Source organism: Ostrinia furnacalis, unplaced genomic scaffold (assembly GCF_004193835.3).
Source record: "Ostrinia furnacalis isolate ACB-3 unplaced genomic scaffold, ASM419383v2 OfSCF0319, whole genome shotgun sequence".
Classification (NCBI taxonomy): domain Eukaryota; kingdom Metazoa; phylum Arthropoda; class Insecta; order Lepidoptera; family Crambidae; genus Ostrinia; species Ostrinia furnacalis.
In genome coordinates this window covers 60,458-81,411 of record NW_021130558.1, presented here as the reverse complement: position 1 = coordinate 81,411, position 20,954 = coordinate 60,458, and the positions used below count along the sequence as shown (strand labels likewise).

Below are 20,954 nucleotides of genomic sequence, written 5' to 3'. Positions count from 1 at the left end.
CGTGTTAATTAGAACGTCTTTTGATTGACATAGTTCAATTTGGAACAGAAAAGGCGATAACTGTGATTTTATTAATTTACGTGTGAAACATCACGTGACTGCATTTCAGGCTAGCTTTCTTGCGGTCAACCCAGATGCGAGTGCGAGGCAGTGCACCATTACGGCACAGCACCTCGTACTGTTACCCACACTGCGGTCATATGTAGGCCGGCAGAAATGAATCGCACAATATGGATTGAGGCAGTAGACCAAGAATATTTCTTGGACTGCATGCGTCATTGCAATCGCCGTTAGATACAGTGGTGGAGTTTTCAAAAATCTAGTCAAAACTTCGTAGTACCACTTTGTAGAGGCTTTTTATACTTGAACAGATAAAGTTCAATCCTTTTCTGATCTTCAAAAGCTTTAAGTCATCCCATCATCTTATTTCTAACTAGTCCAGCTCGATAATACTGTGTAGGTACTTAAAACATGTACGACTGTCGTAAGGGTGAAGAAGAACAATCCATAAATAACTCATAGGTCATTCTATGTACTTCTCAATTACTGCTTAGCTGAGGATTAATTGGTAGCTGAGGTGGAAGAAGGAACATTAAAACTTACAATGTTGGGTCTTGAGTTGGCTTGGGTCAGTTATGGCTTTCTCTCCATTAGTAGTCATACTTTTATGATGGGTATTTCTGTACCTTTTTCTCTTATAAATTACTAATAATATAGCTCAAGGGGAATTCTCTGCTAATTGGCCAGGAAATTGAGGGGCAATGAATGACTTACTAAAAATATGCAGTTCGCATTCCTGTGTCGGAAGTGTAGGCTCAATAGTAGTCATTTCAATTACAGATGGTTGATTGTGCTTAATTTTGATGGCCCAATTGGCGGATGCATTTTATTGCACTATACGTAGGTACGTGTGTAGGCAGGTAACTCATAATTACGTAAAATAGAAATGAACTTTATTGCAAAATATACATATTATTATAGGGTTTTAACTTTCTATGATCTGCGGTTTTGACTATGGAAAAGTAAAGTGTTATGTAGAGCAAATGAAGTGAAGTAAATTCGTGATTTGATGATTGGATTTGATTTAAAAAATAATAAACTCATTAGTGAAGATCTGACTGACACTCGACTGCACAAATTTTAAAGAAATATGGAATAAATAGTAAAAGTGGGGACTATAACAATGTGGTAACGCATAAAGCCTATGGATTATAATACATACGAGTACAACAAACACTAATTTGGTACCAGTCATCGACTTGTCAAGCAATAGATAAATAGATTTCTTGAAAGTCATGCATACCATGCCTGTTCTATTCTATTGTGATCGGAACCATTCATAATTTAAAGTCTTTCAATAGATCAAATCTTTTGAAATTGAGTGTCAATAACATGCGTTTCACAAAATCTTTTAGTAGGCATATTTGTATCCTAAATATTATCGCCTTGAAGGCCGGAATTTGCTATTATCGTAGCCACAAAATAGCCATATACAGGGTCACATTATTGCCCAATAATATGGTTAGATATAACGTCGCTTGCCTCTCTAACTGACGTATCTTACATTTTTTTCGAAACTGAGTTATCTACACCATCTTAAGGCTTGGTATTTCGTCTAAAGTAGGNATATCCTCAACTATGCCCAAAAAAAATCTTAGCCTTTTATTTTACTGTTTAGTACCTCAAAAATGAAAAATGAAAACCTCATTTTCGCCATTTTCTCTGTTACCCGGCCTTAATCAATTTTGCAAAACGAATCGATCTGGCTAATCGCCTGAAAATTTTGCAAAATGTCAGTTACGTCAGTTAGAGGCAAGCGACGATAAATGACAAGACTGATTCAGAAATTGAGAATATTAGGTTATTTTATAAAAAAAATACCACTTTTACGCATAGTTCAAGAAAAGCTTCTTCCAAAATTGTACTAACCGCCTCTGTGATCTAGTGGTAAGAAGACCACTTGCTTCAGACCCAGAGGTCTCGGGCTCGATTCGCAGTGTGGCAGATTTTTCTGTTCGGTTTGGTTGGTGGTAACATCGTTACAGTATCACAAAATAAGGCGACGAGCCTCCTCACCAGGATGTAGAAGATAATATTTATTATCCTCGCTTTTGAGATCACAAACTCACTGATTTAGTTTTTATTGACCTAATTTGATGTTAGGTAACTCCTCTATTGTTACAATTTATGGCCAATTTGATGCAAACACAATTTGCCCTAGTGACATTGTCACCAATAGCACTAATTGAATATGCCACACAGTCATAAATTAAGCTAATAAGTAGAGTCGGCTTCAAAAATGAGACTCGTGTTCGAATTTACGATTTACTGACAGTTAACGTAAATGTTGTATTGTAACTGATTTAGTATCGACACAAGATAATTTGGGGATTGCAAATACGCTTATATTTTCGCGTCAAATTTAGGTAAGGGTACTTTTTCACGACTTTCTACAAATCTATAACACTATAAATAAATAGGTTATTAAAACTGGTTTATCCAGTTTCTAAGTAGCTCAAATGGAATAACATTCGCCCGGCAAGCGAAGGCAGCTCCATTTTTCACAATTTTGTAAAACAGGTTCACCTTTCTAAAGTGGTATGCTGAAATGAAATAAAAAGGGCAAGCACACGCGATTAATAGAGTCAATGTAATCGTATAGTGACATTCTTTCTTATAGCATTTCTGAACTATTTTTATGTATGGTACTGTCCTTTCTGGTTCACCATTTTTCTTCAAATTTTGTTAGTGACAACATAATAACGTTGGGTTGGGTACGCTGCCCATTTTAACTTAAACACACATTGTTATCATATTCACCCACAGTAGCGGAGTTACTTTGTGTGTTTTTAACAAATATTATGACAAAGCTAATACACGTAGCATGGCTACATGTTTTTAAGTTATGTACTTCCATTTTCAGGAATCTACTCATAAAAATGATGCAAACTGTGATAAAAAGTAATATAGCAAATTGTAATGTACTTACGAATATAAAATGACTTGTTTGGATAGGTATGCAGTATGTAAACAGTCAAATTCAAAAGAGATTGGTTCTGATGCTTATATACTAGATGTATGAGACCAATATCAAAGAATCGCTCGAAAACGCTCATTTAAATCAATATCAAGATGTCGACCTCAAGTTTCAATTTATTTGACTTCGATCCAAATACGAGTATTCTATCCTAATCCTCAAAAACCACCATCCTATAAAATTATTTACACAAGCTTGCACTAGAAGCTATAGGTTATATTGGTTACCTTCAAAATTATACATCTCGGTTAGACTCGTCAGTTTCAATGAAGACATAACGGGAGGATCGCATACAAGCACTTCATTCACGAGCAAGTAGGGTATAATAGGAGCGGCTACACATGTTTAGATGCCTCTGCAACTTGGACTAGACGTTAACAACTTTGTATTGGAATTCCCCATCACGAATGAACTAAGGACTGTATTACAATTCGATGAATCCTGTAATTTTTGTGGCTCCTGTCTTTCCAAAAATTTTTATAATAGTATTATTTACATAAAAATAATAAAGAGTCCCGCAATAAAGCAGCACGATCGCAACATCCTTTTCACGAAAGAGTTCTGGCCATTTTCGACACGCATAATCTCACATAATTACGTAATACGGCGAATTTTATATGAAACAATCACAATTTTTTTTAGCAAATCTGAAACCTTCTACTTCTTAAGTTAGTCGTAGTGACTGGAGTTGGAAGAGAACAGCCAAAATTGGGGCTCAATACAATGTATTAATGCTTATGAACTGAGGCAAGCTAATCATGGGAACGCCATAGAAGCCAAGTAATTATTGTTACAAATTACTATTAAAAGTAAGTACCTATTATTTCTGTGTAAAGTGATATTTACATACCAGAACCGATGCGCATAATGTACTGCTGATTGATTACAGTACGCTACATGTGGCCAGCGCCTAATGGCGTACTCCACGGTTACATTCGTTGCTAATCTAAATAACAGTTACCGTCATCTTCCTACACGTACGCGGAATGCTTATTCGAGAACAGCAATAAACATTTCATGCGGCTAATGACTTCCTGCATTCTAAAATCAATCAAGATTTCAGGTAACATTACATCATTAGTGATGGTGCGTGCATTTCATGTGTTTTAACGCATTCAAAATAACGGTCAAGTTCGGTTGCAAGCTTCTGCGCCTATTAGTCCGCACAACGGTTGACCTACACTTGCGTTCATTAAAATAAAACACTTCAATTTCGTGCCATCTCGTGGGCTCTCATTATTCAATGTCGGGGCTCACGCAAATAGGGTTACCATCTACTAATTTCAAGTCTCGACAGTCATCATCATCATCATTTCAGTCACAGGACGTCCACTGCACTGCTGAGCATAAGTCTCCTCCTCCCACAATGATTTCCAAATTGGCCGGTTGGCAGCGGCCTGTATCCAGCGCCTTCCTGCAACTTTTATCCTCGATAATATACCAAATTATTTCAGAGAAAATACTAAAGTTTGTCATATTTTTTTCTGACATGCGTGATTTTCTTTTTTTTTCATGCAAAAAGGCCTTTACAGTGCCTGTCTTATGGTAACCCTACAGACAAACAACTTCCTAGTTTTCTGTTCTGTTTGCGAACGCCATTCGGGTGTACATATCTTCACGCCATGTCTCGCCTTGCCTGATCTCTTATCATGCAGGCTCCAAGTGTTTATTGCTGGGACGATTGTAAGGAATTTATTCTATCCTAGATTACTACACCCACATTATTTACGATGGCTGGGAAGCTGTTATGCAACGTGTCTCGGAGCACGTAATATCGACAATACTTTGTTACTGTCAGTCAAAATAATGTGCACCTAATCTAGCTGAGTCTTCGTTTGACGAATTCTCGATAATAGTGACTGAGTTTTTTGAAAGAAAGAAAGAAAGATACATTTATTACAATGGACATCACACAAATACAGGCAATTACATAGACATGACAGTGGCACATAATAATGGAAGAAGAAAAAATAAAAACAAGAGTAAACTGAGCAGTGCCACCCATTCACCAACAAGATGCCCACTGCAACGCGCTTCTTTTTCTCAACACTGGCGCTTTGCGCTTCTTCTTCTCAACACTGGCCCATTTATTGTCCCGAAACAGTGGTAGGGCGTGTTAAAGTGCGTGCGTGTTAAAAGCCTGCCTACGAGTTTAAATTTGCAAAAATAAATAAAAATATGAGTTTTTTTTGATTGATTTATTTTATGATGAACGCGATCATCAATTAAATTTATCGATAAAGTGGCTCTTGACTGTGAGAAAATTGGCTTAATTAAAAAACTTACAAAGATATGTACTTATAAAAAGGATATAAAAATATTTACGTAGCTGGGAATTAAAAGATTTATTAAATTTTATTGCTGTTGTTACTAAAAATTAATTAATGGTTGGTAGGGTTTTAATTTACATGGAACCACCTGATATGTTTTCCCATGTAGTATTTTATGGAATAATGCGAAGATATAAATCCACAATTATTTATCATACACATTTATGCTTAACGATCCCAAAGATAAGATAAAGATAAAGTTCGATATAAAAAATACATCACTTATCAATATCATTACAATTAAATGCGTCAAAATGAAATAAGTCTTTATCGTAATGCACTTCGACGAGCTATTGTAAAGTGAACAAAGGGTTATGGAGTAGTTACGTGACTTCTAACTGCTTTGGTATAGAGTTCAAATTGATCCGGTAATTGATACACGTGGCGCATTATGGGTTCAGCAGGACCGGTTAAGGTTCTCTGTGCAAGTACCAGAGTACTAGACCCCACGTGTGGCGTGTCAATGAGCTATCAATGAGATTGATACTTTATTGCGTTGTGATTACGACTGAAATTGCGTCATTTATTCACCTTTAACCGACTAAGGCAAAACGGGGTGAAAAAATGCTTGTTCGGAATGTAGGTTAGGTACTTTTAAATTCGGTAGAGTACGCATTAGAACGAATAGAAAAATAAACAACTTGAAATGAGTCTGCTTCAACCGTGGGATAGAAGGAAGTCTGTTTATTTGAATTTTAAATACTAGTAGCCATTGGTTAAGAGAATGTAGAACTATGCACTACAGATTAAGCCTAGGAAGTCTGTAATAGTGATTTCTAAGTAGGTAATAGGGTGTCCATCATTTAAGAGACATTCCGACATAACACAATAGACATTCATTAGTAAGAGAGTCTTTATTATACGCCATATAATCAACAATAACACACACTTCGTCTAAGATGGTCGCTAGACAATAATCCGTTAACGTGGTCATAAACACATAAACATACAAATAAACAATAGTATTTATGCCACACAGGCTTTAAAGTTAGACATTGTATGATGCCACAACATGAGAAGATTTCTAAAATATCTTCATCTTTTTTCAGGCATTTTACACAACTACTTAGGTACATTTTTACGGCGTTAACTGGCCAATTTGGAAGAGATTGGAGGAGGCGTATGTTCAGCAGTGGACGTTCTGTGGCTAAAATGATGATGATGATATCATCAATACGGTAAACGGTTTCAATTTCTTGACTTTTCTTAGGCTGGGTTGCACCACCCAACTTTGACCGTAAGTTTGACGATAACCGGTGCTTTTTGTGTGGATTTTGACACATTTTTGACGTTTGTCAAAGTTAAAGTAAGATGGTGCAACCCAGCCTTAGTGAATTGTTGAATGACATTTTTTTTAGCTAAGTTTGACCATTATTGTCAAACTAGAAGGTTTAGAGCCATGATATTTTTCTTCGTAAAGTAGAGAACCTCTATGCAGGGCATAGAGCCTTACCCTTTAAGTATAGGGCCTAGCTTCGTATACAAATCTGCCATTATATCACGAGTTTCAAGATTATCCAGTAAACATCACAAGTAATGGTTACCAGGTGGTTCACATCGAGGCCGCACGGCTGACCTGTGCCCTTGCACCTCAATCTAAGGGCCATACCTCCAATTCAGTAGAGAAAGTGCCATGAATTTATACTTCAAGTAGCCCAGTCAATATTTAGTATTTAGGTAATCGTTTTTATTGAACAGTTTTTATATAAATAATTCATATAACTGACCACTTTTCCTAGTTTACATAACTTTTAGATGTAACACAAAAAGTGATCACTTCCACATTTTTGGTCACGCATTGATTACTTATTTAGTAGGAAGGTATGTTAATATTAATTAACAATTTTAGTGACATGTGTAACAATAAGATAAGTAGTTAACGATGTTTTAATCAACCCAAAATGTATAACTAGGGGCCATCCATAAAGTACGTCACACGAATTTCATGATTTTTTGACCCCCCCTCCGTCCTTGTCACAGGTGGTTACATTTCTGAGACCCCCCCCCCTCCCTAGTGTGACGTCACATGTTTTGCAATTTCACATCGAAAAATTATTAAATTAACAGCAGTTCCGAAGTTAGTTTTATTTCCATTTAAATTAAGTACTTTTTTTTTATGAAATCAACATTATATCAAATATTTGANACATGTTTTGCAATTTCACATCGAAAAATTATTAAATTAACAGCAGTTCCGAAGTTAGTTTTATTTCCATTTAAATTAAGTACTTTTTTTTTATGAAATCAACATTATATCAAATATTTGAAACAATTGAAATGTGATGTCACGAAACTTAGGACCCCTCCCACCCCTGGTCACACCATGTCACACTTTGTCAACCCCCTCCCCCCCTCTTTACGTGTGACGTACTTTATGGATGACCCCCTACGACGTATGAAATTAAGTAAACACATCAAACAAACAAAGGAATGAGAAAATATGAATGTCGTGATTATTCTCAATTACATCATTAACAGAATAATAAATTGTTTTGTCTCTTACATTCACACCTCATATTTATTAGCTATATTTCTAACACGCTTCCGCTCATCTTGAAAGTAAAAGTAGTTGTGAGTTTACACAATGGGAGTTACGTGAACGTTACCTTGAAAAAGTGACATATTTAGTGCCAAGTGCTAACATTCAGTTTGTTTGTCCTACTATTTACTGATGTGAAGTGAAAAGTCATACAGTTGGAAGAACGGGTACCTACTTTAATAGTGTAGAGACGGACGTTGGATTGTAAAAAAACTTGAAGTGGAATTTAGATTTGCATCTTAAATGCGATATTATCTGCTCTAAATTGGCAATTTTTCAGGGAATATTCTATTGAGCACCTACTTGCTATTGATTCAGAAACATGGTTTCTACTTAGTTTATTTAGTCCCTTAAAAAGTATATTATGCATTTAGGGAACAAGATCTTCTCAAGGCGAGAGTGAATAGGCACTTACAGGGCAGATATTATGTACCATCCTAGACGGCATCCCACTTAACATCAGCTGCGATTGTGGTCAAATACCTGACTTGTTAGCATAAAAAAACATTGATCACAAGGATTCTAAAAGTACTTTAAAGGTATGTTAGTGTTTAACATTACGTTTCACTCTTTGTCACAGCGAGCTTGCTGTTTGCTTTTACTTAGCCAATGCATTCGAGTGTCGCCACTCGGCTCGCACATTTTCACTTTTCGTTTTCAAAATCGAGAGATAACTGGTACCGGTTTATTTACATAACTATGCCTAATATTCGACGCCAATAGAAATGGTCGCGTGCGCTCTTCCATTTCGATTCTATGAATAAAGCCGTAATTTAATTAAGACTCGGTCATTTTTTGTGAAAACTTCGAGGTCGTCCGCTAATGTTGGTCTATTTTGGCGTGACATCACAACAAGGTTCGTGTGCCGAAATTTTTTGCGAATCGATCATGCACCACTTCTGCGAATTCGGAACGTTTAAATTACTTTACGGTAGTTATTTTGTGATTAGTAGGTTGAATCTTTAGTTCGATTTTTCTTTCGTACAACTCTGGCAAAAAAGTGGAAATCTAAGTTTCAGTTTGGTCTAGTTTTCTCCTAAACGGAGGTCATAGATATTGTTTCGGAACACTTAACCTGAAAACGGCTGTAATGTCTATATTTGGCGTTTCCATTTTCTAATTAAGTATCTACAAAAATCCGGCAATATTTTCTAATTAGGTAATAGAGATACCAGTGGAATTTCAAAACTGACTCACAAATGTTTGCCGTTTTCACAATACGTCATTAGTTATTCGTTTTGGTAGATTTCACGTGTGTGTGAAATCAGTGATCGCGAATTTAATTGCGAGCAGTAAACGAAGGTGACACGTTCGTTGTAAAACAGTTTGGTGAATTATACAAGAAATGGTCGAGTAACTCAGTTAATAGAATTCGTAATCCGTATAATATGGATACTTACCTACTTAATTAAACGATATCATTCCGTAAGCTGATTTTACCAATAACTACTCGAAAATGATTCATTCTTTTGTTGAATGATTGATTCATTTTATAGTTTTTAAATGTTCGTTGGGAGCCCATTGAAATAATGTAATAAGCTCATAAAGCTTATTATGCAAGTGAAAATTACAATAGATCACTGTAACAATATGCTGCATTACATGAAAGTGCTTCATATTCCCGCGTATTCATCCGTAAATCCGGACAGTGGTGTTCACCGCGTAGATCGAGGCCAGTGCGCACTAGGTTAACCAACTTTGGGAATATTTTTGGGACAAATTAATCTTCACATCCCGTTTATGACGATGGTATGACAACTTTTCGCAAAAAATTTACAATGTTCGCTTATTTGTACCTAAACTACAATTTAGGTGATTCTCGGGAAGAATACAAGTCGCCAAAATTTTTATTAATAATTCAAGAAATCACTTAAGTACTAAAGTCACCGCAGCATGAAAACAACACGGAAATTAAACTAAATCAGAGAACGGAACATGTAAACACTGCCCTCGTTTGCTGAAACAATTTATATTGAGTACAATTTATTAACAAAGTTAATTGATAGCTTGTTAACAGCTCATCGACAAATCACAACAGTAGATGAGATGTTAACAGGTCTAACAAACTATTAATTATTGTAGACGACTCACAGTCTTTAGTGGTAAGTCCAATTAAAACTCGGCTGTCGTGTTTTTTACCTTTACTGCACTTTGTTTAAGACAAACGGGGGTTACATGAAAAACGATAGATTTTCCGTAGCCATCCATTGGTTAATTATAGTTTTAATTAATATTAATATTGATATAACGGTATTTAACTACGGTATCGTTTTTGCAGCGCTTAATAAAATTTATTCCTTTTGCTCATGTTAGTATTTTCATAGAGTTTCGAACGTATCCAGAAGTGCTGTCTGTCTGTTTGGTTTTCCGTTTGTATCTTTTAAAATAATCTGTAGCATACCTATGTAAGAAACGGCCGTTTTATATGAGTCCCTTAATTAAGAAACGTGAATACTGCCACCTTAACACATTATAATAGAAGTAAGCGATATCATACGCTTTAGTTAAAGCCATGTTTTTACGTAATATTAAGAGGGATATTTTATTGATTCATACTTGTTAAGAGCAGAAATTTTACTATTTTTTTGCATTCGGGTTTTACTGTTCTATCGTATCTTCATTGAATCATACATTAGTTTACCCCAACTAGTAATCAGATGGTTTGGTGACTCTAGCGTGGAAGCGTCCCTCGCGGGCTGCGTCCGGCGATAGCAGGCCACTCTTGCGCAAGACCACGCGGCCCACTGGTGATTGATCAACCTTGACTTTCAAATTTTTGGGCTCCAGTGCTACAATACACATTTTATTATAAAAGATGATGGATGAAGTCATTGAACTTTTGTTGTTACCTTTTGCTAATCTTTGTAGTGTCCAACTCAAGTTGGACACTCCAACTCAAATTAAGGCTGGACACAACGGTCAGTTAAACTCATGAGCTGAACTGACACGTACATCCATATCGTGTGTGTGAAATATTATGTTGAATAAATTCATGGTATCTATCAGTTTTTTTTATGTACGTCAGTTTCATTGAGCGTGAATGTCCAGCTTAACTAAAACTGTAAATCAAAACAACATTTATAAAACTACCTCTCGCTCCTATCACTGCAAGTTGGATACGATGGATATGGATTAACAGAAATAGAAGACACAAATGAAAGTCAATTACACTCGGCGGACGCTGAACTGGTTTGAAACTTGCAAAGGAATTAATCAGGAATTCAGGATTTATCTGACGATTATAAAACTCCAGATCGGGTTTGATTTAATGCTAAAAATAATATTATAATGACTAAATAAGGTATCATCGCCGGAAAAGTAACATTATTAAGTAAAAAAGGTTTTTTTTATTACGCAGCGCTTTGAAATAAATAAACGACTCATAGTTTTTTCTTAACGTAGAAACGTCGGTGAACTATTTTTATGAATAGCCATGACAATTCTTAGAAGGTGAAGCGGAAAATCCTACAAATTTTATAAACACGAATGTTTGTGAGTATTTAAAGATGGATTAGGGTGATTGCTATAGTAATTGGCCTGTACATAGTTATTGGCCACCTTGACTAAAATAAAAATAAACAAGCATATGTACGTTATTAAGAGTGGAAAAGAGACACAAATACTTTCTCTGAGCAATACGCTGTCCAATGTAGTATGTCAGAGTAAGAACAGATGGCACTCTAAACAGCAGAAGCTTTCTTTCGACAACGAGTCGACCGAGTAGCCGCATGCTTGTCAAAATTTTAAGGTAAATATAATTATGAATATTGTTCGTAATTTAATTGTTTTTGCTTGTTATAGTAATTTTACTGTTTTTTTGTAAAGAGATAAATGGTAGCTTATGTAGATAGATTAAGTTACTTTGTTTTGGAACAAAATAACTTTAAAATTATACTGGCCAATAACTATACCACGTTTTCTATTTATTTCAGTTATTGGCCATGGGTGGCCAATAATTAAATTTTACTTTTATTGTATTTTTATTCAAGATTAAGTTAATTTAACCCTTAAATATTTGCTATTAAAATACTAACGTCCTAACCTATTAGGATCAGTAATTAGCCGGGGGGCCAATTACTGACACTTATGCACGGCCAATAACTATTTTTATTGATTTACTTTACCTAGATTGTTACAAGATGCCGTAGGTAACACAGTATACTAAGGTTGGTATAAGCAGTTGGAACAGAAACACTTAATCAGTTAAAAAAATAAAACAAATAATACCTGAAATGCAAAATATTTTTTTTTTATTCTCTATCGTTTGTGGGACTATTTATTATAAGCAAAATGGATTGGAAGCGGAAGTTACAGATGAACCTGAACCTGTATATCAGAGGATTCTGGAAGAAAAAGCTTAAGAAAAAGAAATCCTCGAGAAAGAAAAAAGGGAACGGAAAATTGAAAGAGAACAAAAAAGAGAGGACAGAAAACGGAAAGCTGAAGAAAAGAAAACTGCTAAAATAAAAAAAGCAAGAATAATGTATCTGTATCCAATCAAATCTATAATATTTGCAAAAAGCTTATAAAAATAGACTTTTAGTATGCTCTGAATGCCACCGTGTCTTTCATAAATCTTGTGCAACAGCATATTCCTGAAGAAGAAGGAGACAGTTATCTTTGTCACAATTGTTACAATGTTACTGAATGTAGGTACTGACGATGATGAGATAGATGAAGAAATCGATAAGAGTGATACTGATGACGAATTCTTAGCTAATCTTAAGGAAAGACTAAATGAGTTAGGATTACAAAGCGTGAAGTTTCAGTGATTTTTATGGTTTTTTTTCGGTGGCTAATAACTGTACTTCTAGGAGCCAATTACTGTGTTTTTGGGGCCAATAGCTAAATTTAATGTGATCTCTGATATTTTTAAAATTATTATTGTAATTCTTATCGTATAACACCAAATAGGTACTAGCTTAAATAGCAGCAATATTGTTTTCTCATAATAAAATATAAAAAGTAAAGAAAAGTCGAGTTTTTGTTACATTTTACACAAGTTAACTTACACAACGCTCTTAAAGGGCCAATAACTGTAGCAATCACCCTACTCATTCACGTAATGAGGACTCTATACTTCACGCAAAAAAGAATTCTTATCATTTCTTAGTAAAAATATTTCCCAATGCGTTTTTATAAGTTTTAAAACATTATTACATTTCTTTATCAGTAATGTATTTTTATCATAAGAACGCTGATTTGATAGACATTTTTGTCCTTTTTATTTATAGCATTAAATGCTAATCTTTCTCAGATTGGCAATCTGTTTAAGTCGAAACTATTATGACTTATCATATTGCGTGATAAATTCTTAGATATCTATAATCCGTCATGATAAGAAAAACATACAAAATTATTTAGGTATAATGTGCATAAGGTAGAATGATTGCCTTTAAAAGCTGTTTATGGCATTCCGTTATCACATTTAAAAATCGAGTCCGTAATAATAATGCAAATATTAAATTTTAATTGTTGATAAATTTTATCACCGCTTTGTGGCTTTCGACCATACAGAGGTCATTTGATTGTTGATACATTATAAGCCACATGTGTTAGTAGGGGTATTTCACACAGCTGTTAGATGTTGAATTTATAAAAGTATGTTTAATTATTAATTAAATATCTACTAGGTAGGTAATTTGTTATGTAATTGGCCAACGGGTTTAATTGTGTTTTTCCTAGGTTTACTCGTATATGATTGTAATTAATAGTTACTAAAAGATTGGTAGAATTCAAATTACTAGAAGGTGAAATTAAAGAATGTTAAGCACTTCTTATAAACACATAAATAATTAAATTAATAAAACGTCGGTATAGGGACTAATGACCAAAGTGATAGCTATTTGATATGATGAACTTACTTAATTATAAAAAACAAAGCATCGTACCTAACATTTTCACTTTATGTATTTAGGTATAGAACTTCACGAGAAAGTTAAAACAATAGAAAATATTTTTAACCAGTACTTGCAAACGTTCAGTTTTAATTTTTATGAAAAGTACTTTTAAAACATGTCAAATGTGTATGAGCCTCTCTATATTTGTTAAAATATTAGGTGGTTTGTCCTCTAGCCCTTGCATCGGGACATTAAAATTGTATATGTATAACCGCAACCTCAGATCATAGATTCTATGATCTGAGACCGCAACGCTACGCACCTACTTACACACGCAAAATTAGTTAACATGACAATGATTATTTAAGGAAAATGACACATTTATCTTATAAGGGTTTGAAACAACACTCTTTTTAAATAAAACTGTACATAATATTCTCCGTATAAAAATATTTAATCAATATCTGTTAATTAATTTGCAAATTATTTCTGTATTTTAAATAAGATTAAATTAATATTGAAGTAGATGTAGTATCATCGTGTTATACCTAATTAACTTGCCTATTATTTCCACATAAATGATATTAAATATGGATGCAGAAAAAAACGTATATTTATTGGCCAGTCGAATCCAATTAGTGCATAATTAATTTAAAATACTGGTACTCTATAATTTCATGGTTAATAAAATTAAAGTTTTGTGGGCTGAGTGTGAGTTTACGTACATCAAACGCGTTCACTAGTGAGCGCGTTTAAAAAATGTATGAAAATTTTAGTTTTTGAACGTTTCCCGCTAGGGGCGCTGTACAATCCGTCATACATATATGTAATTTTTTGACGCGCTCACTAGTGAGCACGTTTGATGTAAACTCGCACTAGGCCCTCTGGAATAATAATATGTATTACACAATTCGATTACTTAAGGCACATTCCTCTCGTCTATTAATAAACTCGTCAAGTTGCTGCAATCTTGTCATACTGAGCTATTTATACACGGGGGCAATGGTACTCGTAGTATTTATAGTGTATCCTACATCCATACACATTACACACGTTACACAAGTCGTATCTATTTTTAACCGTTATTAGTATAGGTACCTAGAACGATAAATAATTGCCTCATTTTTTGTTAACCAACTTCAAAAAAGAATAGTTTTTTTTGTCTCGTTGTTTTGTGGACATAGACTACCTACTTTGAGTATAGACCTGTGGGTCTAGACAAAGTGCAAATTATAATCACAAACCAGTCGAAAGTGGTCGAAAAGCCCCTTTTTTGTATGGAGTTTTGACGGATTCGATTTTCGATTCGATCAAAAAGTGCGTTTTGTCTAGGGGGGCTGTACTAGCTTAATTTTTATGCTAATAAGGCCGGCTTTAATCAATCCCTATCCAAATCCATCTTTTATCTATAAATCGGTTTTCGATCAAAAATATCCATAATTTTCGATGCTTCTAATTTTATAAACACTGATGAGAAAATGTAAAAACATTGAAAACCGTAGTTATTTTCACCAAAAACATATTGTTTGACAGTTGACGGCCAGATACGTAGATTACGATTGATTGTAGCACCAAAGACAAAGACTACAGACCATTTTCAGTTTTCTGAGTTACAATGAGCATCCGATGATAATCCTAAAATTGTATTAGCTCTCTTGTATGAAACAATTATATAATTTTAACTAAGGCCTATTCGTGGTACCTACATTCTTATTGGGTTGCATATAGCATGCCTTGCAGTGTTGTAATTTGAACACAATGGACACCGTCATTATCAGATGGTGTGGATGGAAGTTTGTCAAGCGTCTAATATGTTGCTATGAAGGTCGCAATTGAAATTATTGTGTAATTATAGTCTAGTGAGTTCTTTCCAAAGTACTTATGTAGGATGATTTGAAACCTTAAAATATTTGTAAAGCAAAATTATTTTGGCCTCTTAGGTAAATTCTAATGAAACATCATCACTAAGTAACTACAGAAAATCACAAATCTATATATATAAAAGAAAGTCGTGTTAGTTACTCCACTTATAACTCAAGAACGGCTGAACCGATTTAGCTGAAAATTGTCAGGGAGGTAGTTTAGAGCCAGGAGAAGGACATAGGATACTTTTTATCGCGTTCGAAATTTAAAAAAAAGTCTGCTTATTTATTGCCATTAAGGCGGAACAAAGTTCGCCGGGTCAGCTAGTTTTAAAATGAAATGAACCATGTAGTAAAGCTTATTGAAAAGCTCACAAATGTGTGGTCAAGTTGTCGCATTTCCACTTCTCTATCATCTCGTGTTGACAATGGAGATTATATCGTGTAGAGATAGTGGAGATTATAGTACTGTCTCTGTTCATGGACACGGGATACGTGTCCATTAACAGAGACAGTACTAATCTCCACGTCATAAACTATTAAGTGCAGGGGTCTAGGACAAGAAATGCAGGCAAATGTACTGGCGAACATTATGCCCTCCATTTTCTAATGCTGCCCCACTGACTATCGACCTAGCACACATACGGCCGCGGCCAGTCCCGAGCGTGGCTTTTCTTCTTACGCCTGTCATTACGCGGGCAATCTGTCGATCACATTACAATGGTGTACTTGCAACATGCGGGCCGGGGCTTGGTAACAGCGATGCGGTTGATGCTGATGTAGCGTTTTGGCTCTTACGTTACGTTTTCACGGATATTCGTAGTACCTAATTGGCTAATTGATTTCTATTGTGTTTTCTTACGTGCGTGTCGATGTAAATTATCATATTTTATTTGTATTTATTACTTTTGCTTTATAAAACGATTAGATTTAGTACCAGAATTTTAATGTCTAACAAAATAATTGCTAGTAAATTACTGTGCTTCCTTTATTCAGTTTGAATAAATATTGTAACATTAACTTATGGTAATCAATCTAGTATGGTATTTCTGTCTTCATAATTTGTTCTTTACACAAAAATTAATTTCATAATATGCCTTAAAATGCGTCAATGTCGTGACGGCTGCTGAATAAGGAAGTTGTGTTTAGTTTAGTCGTCGCTTTTGTGAAACCACGGCTTTAGTATCACGTCACGACTGATCTGTGAAACGCATTGTGCGATTATTATATTGTTAAGTTCCATTGACACATATGACAGTGCTATTTCATTGCGTTTGAAATAATTTATTGATGGCAGCGATTCTTAGAACATGATAATTATGTTTTTGTCACACTCGTGATCTTACAACTTCCTTGTAAGTTATAATATATTTTTAAATGCTAGCAGACTCGTCTATTATGAAAGATCTAGCGTCAACCTTTAAACAATGAAAGTTAGAGTAAAGGAATTACAGTATCTTATGCCATAACCAGTTACTTAGTGGTTTTATACTAACATATTTCACGAGAATATTAATGGACATTAATTTCCAAGTTTTTTACATACCCGCCACGTCAAGGTTGAAGCTATTAAATAATGTAGAGGCGATATATTGATGCTAACCAACCGCACGGTCGTAGGTAATAGGACACCTATAAAATATAACTCCTAAATAAGGTAGTGCCAATTGAAATGTGTTGATGCAACTCGTTTCCACCTTTTGACATTACCCATCCGTATTACGCAAGCAATATTAACCAATATGTCATAATCGTCCAATAATATTAACAAACAATATTTGGATCACAAAATTACACAACGAATCTAAAATGATCGACGATCAGATATGAGCAATTGTTACGGATTACTTAACTCTTTGGTGCTTCTTATTATGAAACTTTCACAGCGGGGTTCGATGCTTAGCCGACATTTCTTTTTCTTTCAAGTTGTCTCTTTTTATTAGATAAATTATAATTTAGTATGATTCGTTAGAGCACGCAATAATTGTATTAGCTAGTCTAAAATTAACTGGTCTAAAAAAACAACTGACTGTTTTAAGGAGTCCAGTTTTAAAATGAAGTGGCCAGTTGATATAAAACACTCTCTACTCTCGATCTTACGACAGAGACGCAGTGAAATCATCAATCGACTCGATAAAAATGGAAGTAGTCTGTCAAGATACCGAATGAAAGTTGTTCATTCATGAATACGGAATCGCGTAAATCGTATTTTGTTTTATGCGAAATCGTATTTTGTTTTATGCGAAATCGTGCGTGTTTTGTTTATACTTAACCGTGACCTCCAGAAGACCGATTGATTTGTTCCTGTTACTCATCGATCGTGCAAAAAACCAAGGACCATTATAAACGGTTACGTCACACATAACAACCATATGATCTTATCAAAGATAAGTTGGACACGATAAATACATGTAATTTGGTTTATGCATGCGATAAGAAAAGTTTCGGTGATTCCCGTAGCAAGGCTAAACTTATTATACTACGCACGTATAGTATCCATGACTCATCTAAGGACTAGCTGTAAAGATAGCGTTAAGCTAGCGACTGATAAAGTGATTCGACAAAAGAATCGATAGGTATCTATCATCTACTAACTTACTTATTTATCATGAATTTAGTATTGTTAAAGTTGAATACTGGTTTTCACTAACACACCAATAAATTAATTACTTATTTCGTAAGTTCACTAAATTAGTGTTTCTATATTGCTAAGATGCCGTATCGACTTTGTATTTTAATGTTATGAACATTCAATAAAATAATATAACTATCAGTATAAATGTCAATTAGGTATCAGTTTCCTATTCATATTTGTGATATTTGTATTGCAAATAACTACAAACGACAGCACATCAAGCTTTAAACTGTAGGTGCGATTTTGCAAACAAAAACGTATAGTTAATCTGTAGACTGTTTAATCAATTACCTTTCGACTAGAGGTGGCACGTTGTCCAGGAACTCGAAGCCAGCGTGAGTCGTGTAGGTGATGGTTTCATGGCACAACACTGTTCCGTGGTCCGCGCGCACGTAATTCTTTAACACCCAATATTCACCACGTTGCAGATACTGAGGAAGAAAGTCTCTCTCGTTGCACGCCAGGAGGAACCGCAGCCGCGCGAGGGTCGCGTCCGACAACGCGTTCTCGTCGACTATATCCAACGTTTCGTTCACCATTTCCGCTTCTGATGATGTGTCGTGTAACTTCTTCTCTAGTTCAGCGATGGATGTGGTGCTCGAAGCGGTTTTGTTTGTTGACGGCATAGTGGACGGCGTTTTCTGAGACGTGGATTCCTCGTAGTTCTTCATGCTGGAATCGGGCAGCCTCGTTTCAGTCACGTTCCGGAACTCCACTGTGTTCAAGTACCGGAGCTCCGCGCTGCGTTCGGAGCCGTCCACGGTGACCGGCACCCACTCCACTCCTGGGCCGGTGCTGCCGGACAGATGCATCGCCGCGTACAGCAGCACGGCGATATTGATCACAATGCTCACTCTAAATATGAAGTTTCGACGGTTACCCACCATTGTAACGAATTAGGCACTTGCACTTATAGCTAATTGATCGTTGGCGACAACGTCCTTCGCCGTCCTCGGGGACGCAGTTTCCTGTAGGGTCCTGCTCTTGCCAGCATCACAGATTATTGTGTCATCAGCAGGCGTGGGGAGGGGGGCGCCTCGGCAGCGCCGCTCGCAGCGTCTGCAACAATGGACACAACATTTCATTTACACATTCAATTCAAAGGTTACTCAGAGGTCTGTAAGAGCCAAACAACATAATTTGTGCTGATTGCTTTGACTTTAGGTACTCTCTCTTAATAAATCTTATACAGTTCATCTTTTACATTATTTTTTTCGTGCTGTATATCGAGTTGGTGTTTCCTGTGAACAAGGAAGAAGTTAAAGTTGTCTTTGGTAAGTTAACGTTGGAAAATGGAAACCATTAAAGTATGATAAATGGCTGCAACTTTGTTGTAGTGTATTTAATATAAAGTTTAAGATCCCGTCACCTCTTTTGGAGTTGGTGATTATGAATTACAGCTTAGAAATTTATAGTCGCGCCTTCATAATTGGGCTCGTACATCATACAAGAATGTTCTATAATTTTCATGTTTAAAGCTTTTTCTCGGAGCCAGTATGAATAGACATCCAGTCGTCGACATTTTTATATGTTTATAGATATTATAAATATGTATTGCTAGATAAAACATTATCCTCAGACGGATGACATCAATCAAGCAATTAATGAGGAACACGATGTAAGGGCGGTAAGGACATAATAATACCTATAATACCTCACTTAGCATGCGCTTGTAAGTAGTAGATATTAAATCTTGTTATAATTACTTCTCATTTAAATTTTATGAAACTGTAATAGCGTTTTTATGGCAATGGCATATAACTAAATATTATAAGTATGCGTAGTTAGTTCAAGAAAACTAAGTTGCTGCAGGATGTACAGCAATAATGTTATACTTAGTAAACGCACCTCAATGAGGGTAATACTGAGTTAAAACATCTTTCCGGGCAAGGGGAAACATGCAATCATTTTGCACTATTAAAACAGGATCTAATTAACTAAGAGGAAATCTAAAAAATATAACTTCATATCACGATATAATAATTCCTGTGCTTCTACAAGAACTTTTATGCTCACGTACAGTTTTATGGCCTATAACCCTAGTCTTGCCAATTTAACATTCTTAATGGGAATCTAGAAATATTAAGCGTAATTACTGGATCATACGGCAATGGATTTAGAAGCTAAAATGCATTTTGCAGCAGTCATGGTACATGGTAGAGTTTACAACTGTGGAGAGTTATGAGATCATTCGCTTTATGACTATTGGCACATAATAATATAGGAGAATAATATTCTTCAGGATGATTGCAAAAAGAACATTGCTTCATGGGTTTGAAGTAAACCCTTTAATTATCTCCTATAGAGTTTTATGGATTAAACATCCGATTAATCCTTTCCCGTTAAATAATAAAATGGACGGAGGTTTTATGTATTCTTGAAAAACGGACAAAAAAGGGCCGTGGTTTTTATAAAACAATCACAATTAAGATATAATAAACGATACGCAACAATGATTTTGCTTTTTTTAAACTATGAACCAGTTGCGTGTAAAAACGGGAATGTTAAAAGCAATTAATGTAGGATTTGTACTGGTACCACATAAAACGCTTTGTTTTTGTAAGCATTAAATGTGCCGACATTAATAAATACGAAAAGGGCATTGGCAGAAATTTTCTTTAATTAAGGATCAGCTTGGCTGTCAGTGTGTTGAAAGGTGATAGAAAAAAAAGACACTATAACTAATATTATTATGCATCAATAAATCTTGG

At 35.2% G+C, this 20,954-nt stretch overlaps 1 protein-coding gene across 1 annotated transcript in view; it reads right to left on the bottom strand.

Annotated features, from left to right (window-relative positions):
• Window positions 1-20,954, bottom strand: part of LOC114359387 (beta-1,4-glucuronyltransferase 1) — a 69,121-nt gene that overhangs the window by 12,686 nt on the left and 35,481 nt on the right. Inside the window, exon 2 of the mRNA XM_028313776.1 lies at window positions 18,535-19,302. Coding sequence (XP_028169577.1) covers window positions 18,535-19,130 — 596 coding nt within the window. The 5' untranslated portion in view covers window positions 19,131-19,302. The remainder of the gene's footprint in view (window positions 1-18,534; window positions 19,303-20,954) is intronic.